The sequence below is a fragment of the Camelus bactrianus genome, chromosome 15 (assembly GCF_048773025.1).
Source record: "Camelus bactrianus isolate YW-2024 breed Bactrian camel chromosome 15, ASM4877302v1, whole genome shotgun sequence".
In the NCBI taxonomy this organism is placed as follows: domain Eukaryota; kingdom Metazoa; phylum Chordata; class Mammalia; order Artiodactyla; family Camelidae; genus Camelus; species Camelus bactrianus.
The window spans coordinates 67,713,695-67,725,806 of record NC_133553.1 but is presented as its reverse complement, the minus strand read 5'-3'; the positions used below and the strand labels follow the sequence as shown (position 1 = coordinate 67,725,806).

The 12,112-nt window shown below is 43.5% G+C and overlaps 1 protein-coding gene across 4 annotated transcripts in view; it reads left to right on the top strand.

The window, feature by feature from the left end:
- Window positions 1-3,833: 3,833 nt before the first annotated feature.
- DGUOK (deoxyguanosine kinase) overlaps window positions 3,834-12,112 on the top strand; it is a 30,826-nt gene continuing 22,547 nt past the window's right edge. The window contains exon 1 of one of the 4 annotated variants that reach the window (XR_012499024.1): window positions 3,834-4,044. Coding sequence is in view for 3 of the 4 variants with exons in the window: in XM_074341358.1 (XP_074197459.1) it covers window positions 3,903-4,044 (142 nt within the window). In the remaining variant the exon portion in view is untranslated. The remainder of the gene's footprint in view (window positions 4,045-12,112) is intronic. The other 3 variants (XM_074341358.1, XM_074341359.1, XM_010952437.3) reach the window with 3 other exon arrangements.

The window sequence follows — 12,112 nt, the reverse complement described above, 5'->3', positions numbered from 1 at the left end:
CTGGGGCAGGCGTTGTGCTAAACGCAGCACAGGGATTACCCTGCTCCATCCTCACCCCAGCTGTCTGAATCCAGAGCCCATGCTCTTAACCAGATGCCTCCTTTTACAACAAGGTATGTCAGTCAGAGCCATTCAGGGGAGCAGAGCCGCCACGCACATTATGGGAATAAGGGATTGGTTACAGGAATGAGGCTGCTCAAAGGTGGGACAAGACGGGCAGGTGAAGTTCTGTCGGGAACAGTGGGACAATCAAAGAGGAGTCCCTAGGCCTTGAGGGCTAGCGGGGATCCATCTGTGGGCACATCTGTGTGTCACAATATCTGATCTGGGAGATCTCCCCAGAGTGGCTGAGGCTCCCACTCTGCTTTCCAAATACACCCCAGGCTCTCTTTTGACCAACTCTAACTCAGAGCCCTGTCAGGAAGGGGCTTCTGGAAGTGTACTTCCTAGCTTAACCGAATTGATTTAGCACAATCCAGTACCTTTGAATATCTTTGATGCAAATGAGGATCTAACTGACCAGACAACAAGCAGCAGAAGAAAGTCTGGGTCACATTTGTGTATGTTTATCTCCCCATTTCTAATGGCTGCATAGCATTTTGGTGATATGGATCAGTATTTTATTTGTCACAACAGCATTTACACACATTTGAAAGTAGTCATTCATTCCGAGCTCCCTCCAAGGACTAAGCAGAGTGTCTGGTACACAGCAGACGCTCAGCAAATACTGGATGAAGGAACGGGTGCTGAATGACCAGAGTCCCCGTGGGGCAACATCAACTCTTATTCATAAACTCCAGCTGATTTCTGATAATCCCCCACGAGTAGGAAGTGGCTTCTTCCTCCAGATAAATGGGATGTAATTCTGCTCATCAACGTGCCACTACTTTCTGTCTTCTGGCCAGAAACTGAGATGGGATGAAAACATCCCGCTTACCACTTCCAGGAGGAACTGATCACCAACTTTTTCTCTCCCTTGCTCCCAACAATCCATTTAATCACCCTCCTTCCTCGTGCAAATTGGGGGTGGGGCTCCAACATTCATGTTTGTCCCTTGAGACTTTATGTTTTGGACACAGCTGGGCCAGAGTCTCTCTCCTGGAAATTTGGAATTATGACCAAGAAAGACAGTGAATTTTTATGCATGGTAGAACATAATAAAAGAAGCCTAAATAAATAAAGAGGAATAGAAGGATCACCCCTAGTATTGGGATAATTAACAGGCAAAAGATATTTTACTTTTTTTAACACTCTACTTCCAAAAAAAGTAAAAGCTTTCATAAGCAAGGAACAGAGTGAGAGAAAATACTCACAAAGGACTCATGTGCAGAAAATACAAAAAACGACAAGTAAAAGACAGCCAATAGAAAAATCGGTACAGGACTTGAACAGGTCCTACACAACAGGGGTCCTTGAAATGGCCAATAAACATGTGAAAAAAAGGTTCCACTTCATTAAAAATCAGAAAAATGCAGATTATAACTACAAGACACCATTATCCAGCAGAATGAATAAAATTTTAAAAAGTTGATGATACCAACTGTTGGTAAGAAAGTGGAACAAGCAGAGTACTCACTCACTGATGGTGGCACTGTCAATTGATACAATCAAACACTGTGGAACTGAATACTCCTTGGGGATATCTACTAAAGCCAGGCATACATATAGCCCATCATGCAACAATTCCACTTGTGGGCATGCGCCCAAGAGAGATGCATACTTAACTTTACCAAAAGACATATTCAAGAATATTCATAGTAATGGTATCTATAGTAGCCCAAATCTAGAACTTCCCAAACGTCCATCAAGAGTAGAATGGATAAAATATAGTGTGGTATAGTGACATAATGGAATACCATACAGCAACGAGAATGAATGACCTGACTGCATATATAACATGTATCAATCTCACAGATATTATGTTAAATGAAAGAAGTGCTCACTATACGATTTCATTTATGTAAAGAACAGGCAAAACTAAAGTCTGCTGTTAGAAGTCAGGCTATCGGTTACCTCTGGGGGGTAGTAACTGGCAGGGGAAATGGATTCTGGGGATGCTGGTAATGCGCACTATTTCTTGATCTGAATCCGGGTAACAGTGTGCTCAGTTTGTGAAAATTTCACTAAATTGTACATTTATAATACATGTTATTTTCTCCACTACATATCATACTTCACTATAAAGGTTTTTAAATGACTTTAAAAAAATATTTCATTTATTTATTATTTAATCTTGGCAGGGGGGAAGTAATTAGGTTTATTTTTGTAGGAAGTACTGGGGATTGAACCCAGGATCTCCCCTATGCTAAGCATGTGCTCTACCACTGAGCTATACTTTCCACTCTTAGGTGACTTAGGAGCTCTAATTTTTAGGAGGAGGTTAGTTGCCTTTCTTCATCTAAACCTGCCCACAACTTCCTTATTTAACCGTCACAGCGACCCTGATGGTAATGAAGGCAGCAAGACAGTAGGGACACAGAGCGTCTCAAACTTTTTGGATGAATATTTTCCCAAGTCCAAGTTTGTACAGGTAGAGAAATGTAAGTAGTATTTTTACACAGAGGTGACTATGGGAGTGGGCAATGGGACAGACTTTAGCTGTTCCAATATTGATTAGCACTCCATTAGGTTATCCTAAATAAACTAACAATCTACTTTTTAATAGATTGTGCTTAATATAATATATGAATGTCATTTCAGCCATCCCATACAATCAACAATATAAGTAAAAGGTCCTGTGCCTGCTTTACAAGCAGTTGTCCCAGCCACTGACCCCGCCCCAACCCTTCTTGCAATCAGATTGGTTTCCTCAAATCTCCCCCATCTAAGAGTGCTGCCAGAATGCCGGTTTGCCCGTTGACTCCTGGTTTGACTCTTGTGGAAGTGAAGCAGGGAAAAAGGAAGCACCCTCTGACAACATTTCATAAATTCTTAATTCTGAAGTCGTTATGACCATGGGGTGTAGCAGGACAAAGCCAGTCATGGCCTCACCTGGTGGAAGCAGCTCAGAATGGTCCCTGTTCCTCTGCAGGACACAATTCTCCACCGACAGCTGCACTCCATTTATATACACCACCAAGCTTCTCTCTACCCTGGCTCTTCTCAAGCTTTTACAATTCCCATACCTAATCCCCACCAGCCGCCCCACCCCAGACCTCACCCCAACTATTGTTCACTTCCACAGAATCCAATCTTAGATGGTTTAAATGACTTCCACACTTGTCCCTGAGACTCCACCCTCTTCATCCTTATAAAATTTTTGACTACTATTCAAATCGCTTGAGCGAACATTTATTCATTCAAAAGGCAAAATGAGAGGTGGGGTGTAATTGATGAAGTAATTTATTAATTTATTCAATAAGGTTCCAGCATTGTGCTGCAAGTTACAGGGCCTGGGGAAAAGTCAGTTTGTGTAAATCATCAGGTTGAGTCATTTTCCTCCTTCAAACCGTCCAATTTCTCCCCAGATTAGAATAAAAACCAGACAACAAACACTTGGGGCGGGGAGGGGAGGTACTCTTTTAAAATTACAATTATTTTTATTTGTCTTTAGTTATGAAATTTATTTTAAAATGATACATAAGTGCAAAGGTGATGGAAATACTAGCTTATGTCTCTTTTTAAATGTTTGGGCAGTGAACGGAAACGAAGGCGAGATTCGCGCGGCGGCCACTCCAATTGTCAACAAACTCCTCCCGTACCTCACACTCGGCTTTCTCTTCGCAACAGTGTGCTACAAACATCGCGAGAACAGAGCGGTCCCTTGGGCCCCCTCCCCCTTCCAGCTAGCTCAACCCCACCCACTTCCTGCCTGGCGATCGCCTGACGTCAGAAGCGCGTCGGAGGTACCGGGGGCGGAAGTGCTCTCGGCGGAAGTGATCGCTGCGTGACTCGTGGGCGGGATGGCCGTGGGCCGGTTCTATCTAAGGCTGCTGCGAGCACCCTGCAAGCCCGTGGCTCAGAGCCCACTCGGGGGCATGCCCCCCTCCAGGGGTCTACACGCGGGGCGCGGGCCCCGAAGGCTCTCCATCGAAGGCAACATTGGTAAGGGCCGCAAAGTAGCTGCCAAGCTTCGGCCTCCACAGAACAAGTGTCTGAGAGGCTGGGAGAGGGAGGTGGGCCCCGAACCCCCTCCCTCTCGGCCTGATGCGGCCGGATTGCTTGTTCTGAGCTGGCAGGCCTTTCCCCTCACAAGGTGCAATGTGGGCTTTTGCTTCTTTGATTTTACAGACGTCAGGCATCAGTACGCTCCCACAGGGACACGTTTATTGGGGCCTAAATGCCACGCAGTACGTAGATAGGACAAGAGCTAGCTAGTTTGGATAGGTCAAAATGGAAGCGATAAAGAACAGGGTGTGATTTCTTTGTTCTCCTAAGATAAGACTGCCAGATTTAGGGGAGAAAAAAATGCGCATTTAAAATAAGATTTCAGATAGCGAATAATATTTTAGTGTAAGTGTGTCCCATGCAATATTTGGAACATACACTGAAAAAACCCTAAGATTCAAATTTAACTGGATGTCCTTATTTTATCTTAGAATAGGCAACCCTACCCTAAGATAGTTCCTAACATTCAGTCGTTCAAATACCACTTTCACTGTTTTTGCTATGTCTCTTTGCTAGTCCCACTATAATTTCTAGCGTTTTTCTTAGAAGCTGCTCACTTGTTAAACTTTAAAACGTGTATTAAATTAAGAATAACTGTTCTAAGAGTAGAGACGCAGTATCTTAAAAATAATCAAAAAATAAATGAAAGCAAAACATTTCAATTTAATGTTACTACGGTCAGACTTGAGGCTTTTACCTGCCAAGGTGCTGAGCCCAAAAAAGGGATTAGCAATTGTTAAGTGTGGAAAACATTCTAGCAACAGTTTCTTTTCTGACACATTGAACAAATAGCCCTTTGAGTGACTTCCATATTCAGGCACTGGGGTTACTGCAGTGAACAGAGCAAATAAAAATCTCTGCTCTCAGGGAACTCTTAGTAGAGAGAGATAGACAGTAGACAACATGAATTAAGCAAAGTAAACAGTAGATGAGACAGTAAGGAGTGTGATGGAGAAAATTCAGGGATGAGGGGTTGAGGGAAGTTGCAGTTTTTAAATAGAGTAATCAAGACAGGCGTCACTGAGAAGGTGATATTTGAGCAAAAACCTGAAGAAGGTGAGGGAGTGAGCCATGTGGATGACTGGGAGAAGAATCTTCCAGGCGGAGGGAAGGCCAAGTGAGAAGGCCCTGAGGTGGGAAGTGTGTTCAGGGAACAGGAAGAAAGCCATTGTGGCTGGAGTGGAGTGCAAGGGGGAATCTGGGGAAGATGAGGTCAGAAGGTGAGGAGTGGCTGGATCGTGTAGGCCTTGTAGTCCACCATGGAGTTTTCCTCTGAGATGGGAAACTGTTGGAAGGTTTGAGCAGTCAAGTGACGTGATTTGACTTAGTTTATAAAAAGATCACTCTGGCTGATATGTTGAAAATAGAAGGTGTCAGGAAGTTGTTGTGATGACGAGTTGTAATGGAGGTGGTGAGAAGTGATTAGATTCTAGTTATATTTAAAGTAGGCACACTGGATTTGGTAATAGAAAGATGTGGAATCTTGGTGCTGATGATCCAGGCTTGATGTCAGCCTTGAGGAGAGTTCATGGGGATGAGTGCTTCTTATGCCCCCACCAGCTTTTGTGTCCACCGAGTGAGCTGTAGCCACCCCCCCCCCCCACCAACTCCCCAGGAGACCCTCCAAGACCAGCAGATTTTTGAGTGGGTTGGATTATCCGAGAGGAGGAGCACTGGGGAAACATCCTTTGGAGAGTCCAGTAAAGACCAAATCAATACATGATCCTCCAGGATCCCTGGAATGTTGCCTGTTTATCCTCCAGCCCTTAACCAAGTAAACACCATTGATCAATAGGAACAAAACCAGAGAAAGAAGAGCCTGCCTGGTCTACAGCAGAATGAGGAGATGTTGGAAGCCAGGTGTGAGCTTGATTTTAGCCCCTTCACTTTGTAGCTGTGGAACATTAGCCAAATTAAATGTCTCTTTTACCTGTAATGTGACTTTAACCATAGTAATGCCCTCTGGCAGTTGTTGGGAGGATTCAGTGAAGTCCTGAATGCCAAATGCCGATACTAATCAGAACTTTTGAATAAGAATGTTTCTTTGTTTAAAGTAAAAAAAAAAAAGAAAGAAAGAAAGAAAGAAGAAAATGGCATAGAAGATAAAGAGGGCTCAGTGATGACTCCAATCATTTTGGCCTGAGTAACTTGAGAGATGGAGTTCCAGTTTTCTTAGATGAGGAAGAGTGGGAAGAACAGCCTGAGGCCAGAGGGTCGTTTCACGTTTGGGGTTTTAGGCACGTTAGGTTTTTACACACATTTTAGAGATCTAAGCAGGGTTGTTGAATAGTCAGCTGGGTATATAAGTCCAGAGTTCAGACTCTTCCAGGACTGGAGTTACTAAATGCAGATGGTATTTAAAGCCAGGAGCCTATGTGTGTGGATGGAAAGGACTCCATCCTGGGCACACAAAGATTAGAGAGATGGAGGAGAGGGGAAGGAACCAGCAAAAGAGACTGAGAGGAATGACCACTGAGATAGCAGAGAAACCAAAAGAGAATGATGTCCTGGAAGCCACATGACATTGGTGTCTAGGGGCAGGGACTGTAATGCCATTTAAGTAACGGAGCTCTATGGTGAACTTGAACAATTATAGGAGCGGAAGTGGTGAAAGTCTGATTGGCGGAGGTTCAAGGAGAATGGGAGGTGAGGAACTGGAGACAGTGGGTGAAGACAACTGTTGGGAAGTTTTTCTAGAAAGGGGAGACACAGGGTGGTAGCTGAAATGGGAAGAGGGTTTGAGAAGGTTGTTTTCGTTCTTTTTTTTCTTTTTTGTAAGAGGAATTAGATCATGTAAGCTGGTAGAGAAGGAAAAAACTAATAAAACAGGAAAGAGGATAGACTTGCCAGAGTGATTTCAGTAAGCAAGGAGGAGTGGAACCTGTTGCCCAAGCAGAGAGAGGCTGGCTTTAGCTAGGAGCACAGTTTCCCTAGGAACGGGGGAGTGCCAGCATCAGTGATTACTGACTCAGGTAGGTGTAGCGGGACCTTGGGCAAGATCGTCTGGTTGTGTCCGTTTTCTCAGTGAAACTGGAAGAAAGATCAGCTAAGGGTGAGTGTGAGGAGAGAGGAAAGACATGAAAGAGTCTAGAGAGTGAGCGGGAGAAACGCAGAATTGCTGGGTGGCAGTAAGGACCCATTTATACTCAGTGGTCTTGAATTTAAACTGAGCCCAGTCACCAAAGCTGTGTGTATTTCTCCAGCCAAATCAGAAACATGGAAAGGAATGAGACGGGAAGGTCCTGCTACCTGCCTGAGGGTGTTATTTCAAGGTGTTCTGTCCTGTACTTTGGGAACAGCAAAGGAAGCTCTGTCCTCAGAGCCCAGAGAGGAACACTTCACAAAGTGAGTACTTTAGTCAGGCCATCAGGTGAAGTGTGAGCTGCTTCTCGCAGTTTTCCTGACCTTTGCTTCTTAACCTTTCCAGATTCCTATGCTTCTTCCTTGCTTTCTCACACATCCAAGGCTCACTGAGTGCCTACTGTGCAGGTGGACTCAGATGTGGGCCACCTCGTATCCTCACAGTGAAGTGGGAGGAGCAGACTTCTAAACGTAATTTCTGTAGCATGTGATGAGTGCTAGGTTTGGACATGGACACTCGGAATCTCTGGGGTAGGAATTCCTACCCCCAAGGAAAGAGTGTTCCAGGCACAGGAAGTAACACTTGCCAGTGCAGAGCCTGGAGAAACATGCAGGGTTTTTTTGTTTTGTTGGAAACATGCAGTTTTAATATCGATCTTGTGCCTGGAGTTTAAAGGGCCTGAGAGAGGATGGTAGAACCAGAGGTTGGAAGGGGAGGATTTGCCAGATGTTGAACAGCTAGGGGTTTCTCATTTGGGCTGTGGGAGGCTGCTGAAGACTTGAAGCCAGTATATGCCGTGGTCCAGATTAATCTTAAAGAGGAAATTGGCTAGAATGAACGAATAGACAGAAAGCTCCATGAAGCAGGCACTTTGTGTGTTTTGTTTGCTGCAGGACTCATACTGCCTTGCATCCAGTTTGTTGAATGAATGAATAGGAATAGAGTTTGGAGTAGATGGACTAGTTTTGTGGCTGTTGTATAGCTGAAGGGAGGGAAGGTGCAGGCCTGAACAGAGAATGGTGGGACAGAGAAGACATGATGGTTTGAGAGAGATTTTGGAAGTGGGATTAACGGGGCTTGGTGGCCACTTGGAGGCGAGGGATAAGGAGGTTTAATTTGGACACTGAGTCTGAGAACCGAGGATGGAAATAAAGGAAGAGGACATCTGGGGAGGTAAGAGTGATACATTTTGTAGGAGATGCCTCTGAGACGGACAGAGATTGCTGTTCTGAGGCAGACTGGAAGAAGAACCTAAGTCAGTAGAGAGATTGGAGCTGGGATCTGAGATATGGAAGTTGTTGACTTGTGGGGGTAGTTGTGGAAGCCTTGGAAGTGAACACAGTTGCCCAAGGAAAGTGTGACTAATGAGAAGTGGGACTGGGGGACCTTAATCTGGCTCTTTCTAGTTTTATCTCCTGTTATGTTTTTCTCTGTCACCCACACAGCCTGATGACTCTCCCCAGACAGAACTGGTCACTGCCTCCTCTGTGTGCTCACGTAACGTTCTGTGCCCAGAACGGCTGCAGCACTTGCGTCCTGTTGAGACTGTTTGCATATTCCCTGGGTTAGCCACTTAGTGTCTTGCTCATCTCTGTATCACCAGCACCTAACCCACGCCTGGCCCGTTGCACTCATTCAGTGTTTACCAGATGCTTGAGTTCTGTGCTGTGATATCCTTGTGGAAGTTAGTCATTGCTGTCCACAGAGGAAATACATTAAACTTCTTAAATAGTAATCGTGTTCTCTTAACCACAGGTGGCAGCCCTCCACACACACACCCAAATCAGAGAGTTGTCTGCTCAGAAAATCTGAACAGGGGAAGGTGAACCCATGTCCCAGCTGAAGTTAGATATGTGTAGAGGGCCTTTTCTCGTAGTCCTGCTGCTGTAAATCTTGTTCATCTGATCCTGCATGTGCAGACAGCAGCAGACGGGAAGATGGGTCAGTGAGGGAGCAACTAATGGCACCTGGCATGAGTTACTAAGCCAGATGCCATGTGTGATTGAAAGTCAAATGCTTGCAACCTAGAATCGCTTACAATCTAAAAAATAAAATACCTAGCCTATCTTTTAAGTGTATTCATCACTGAAGTGTATTTTCACCTTCCAAAGTAAGTTATTTTATGATTACAAATCTGAATTATTCTTAGTGAGGCATCTCCGACTGTTTTTTGTTTTTTCACTTTGATTTTCAAAGGTCTGACAGAGGATACTTCACTTTTGCCATCTAGAGACTTGTACGTAAAGCAGTGGAGGAGTGCCCTAATAACATTTCCTCCAGCATTCAAAATTAGTGATTTAACATCACTAATGTGTATCTTTTACTTTCATTAAGTATAAACAATTGGACAAGAATCCTAGTAGGGGAAAGAGACCTATTTATTCCAAACATTGTATATTGGATTCTCTGTTTCTGTGATTCACCTCACTCCATCCATCCATCTCCAGTCTTAGCACCTGGCTAGATACTCAGGATGCAAGGAAACAGTTAGTCCCTGAGCTCCCAGCCTAGCTGGGGAGAGTGATGAGTCAACAAATAATTACAGTGTGATGCCTTGGTAAAGCAGAGCAGGCAGTAATTAACTTTGCCCAGGGATAAGGTGGAGCTGGAGAGAGTTCAAGGAGACTTCACTGAGGAGGCGACAGTGAAAGGATGAATCAACTGGTGGGCAGAGGTGGGGAGGGCATTCCAAATGGATTAGAGCCTCATGCTGAACGCAGGAATTTGGTAGTCTGGAAGCTGTGAGGAACTTCTTTGTGTTAACAGTTTCCCAAGAAAAGAAAAGAGAAGAGAAGAGAAAAGAAGAGTAATCAAGGCTAAAATGTATCAAGTTTCTTTAACTCCGCTGAGTGCTTTTTTTTTTTTCCCCCAGAGTGCTTTTAGGCTCAGAGCCTACCTGATCCTGGATGCTTAATCTCAATACAAGTTTCCTGAGCATCTCAGCCTACTCCATCATTTTAGTTATAGTACCCACCATTAGTGACTACTCCATAAACAGCTGTTGGTTGAATGAATGCAAATACAGTTCCCGAAATAAAGACTTTGAATTTTCTTTGGAAGAAGTTTTTGGTTTGAAGATAGGCAGTTTTATATTTACTACTTTAGTTTGCTTTTTGGTAAAAAGTTTTAGATTGGATTTTTTCCCAGGTTTTTCATCTTGTTCAGGTGGAGAAAATGCCTGGAGATGATGGTATACTTAAGAGGCTCCCATGAATTACAGTTACATTAAATTAAAAATAATATATTATTTTGAGTGTTATATCACTTACTATCTTACTAATAGATTTTAGTATCATGTAGCTATACCAGACATCGTAGTTTACAGAGAAATTGTGGGAGAGAAACAAGCATGGTTTAGGAAAAGATGAACATTAGCAACAGAACTCTTTGGTTCAGCTTGTGGAATGACAATCTTGGTGCTAATAAAAATCAACACATTGGTGTGTACTTGCTTTAAATACCTTGCATCCTTTTTCCCTTAGGGGAAGGTTTGATGCTACTTATGAGATCTGATACCTCCCAAATTTCATGATATTAAAATGTATATTGAAAGAGAACAGTTAAGCTGGGACCTAACTTAATTGTGATAAGTCTGAGATAACAATATCGTAAGAGGCTGGTGCTGTGCATGGAGACCACCAAAGGGAGGCATTTGTCAGTTTGCCCAGTGCTGCCTGAGGAAGAGGGACTTTTGGTGGACACAGACATTCTGGTCATTAGGAGGAGGCCCGTGTAGCAGTGGAGAACCAGACAACACCATTCTTATGAAACCCCTGGGAGTACTTTAAAACATTTGTCTTAGAAAAAAAAAAAATTAAAGCCTTAAAAGGAAGAAAAAAACTATATGATCATGTGTCATAGCTTTAAAAAAAGTTATGCTGTGTCTAGTTTTAAGATAAATATGTAATTTTGAATTATTTTTTAAAATAATTATTCCATATCTGTGTGGTGCCTGGTTCAGCCCAGTTCTGTTGGAATGCAGCTTAAGAAATGCTGCCCTATGGTAAATTACCCAGGCTCCCCGAGCCCTCCGGCAACATGGATGGCAAAGCTTCTAGGACTTTCCGCCCCCATTTACTGTCTTTCTTTGCTGAAGCTGGCTTCTCATTGCTCAACCGGCTTTCCAGAATGGGGAAAGCCATTTTTGGAATGGGGAGTGGTGTGCAGGGTGGGGGTGTTGCCTGGTGTGATTGTTCCAGTCATTGGAACTGTAATTTCCCATCACATCTGATTTGTTGACATTCCGGTTTTGTGTGTTTAAATGGCATGAGTCGGTTTCTCAGAGCCCTGACTGCCCTTAGATGAACTAACAGTGTCTGATCTCAGAGGTGAAGTTGGCACTCCCTAACCCTCAGGGCCTGTCCTTTTTTCATCTGCAATCATTTCTTACGTAAAAAATTTAAGTAATTCTAACAACCATGCAGTCCCACCCATCTGACAAATCAGTTACCTTCATCTTTTCATATTAATTGAGACAGTTTTTCAACTGATAGGCAGAGACCCTGTTTTAGGCTTAATCAGCAACCTGCATTCTAAATATTGACTATCTGTGCTAAGTATTTTAAACTAGGGACTAGTCTGAGGAGGCAGGTATCTGATAATATACAAACCCCATCAATTTTTAATTCCTACAACTCTGTTGGATATTCCATGACAAGCCCAGAGGGTTTTATTTAGTAGTTTGGGATGTGATGTTTGGAACCTATATGTTTAAAAAACCGCCTCTGTTGGTTGTGATCAGATTGTTCCGATGGCAATCTCAAAGTAAGTGCGCATCAGGGTCCCTTGGGGCGTACTTTACAGATGTGGATTCCTGGGACCCAGCCTCAGAGGTTGAGATCCTATTAGGAAACCAAAAGTGAGACCCATGAGACAATAAAAACAAAAAGCTAATCCTATCAGAGGCAGTTAATGAATATTTCT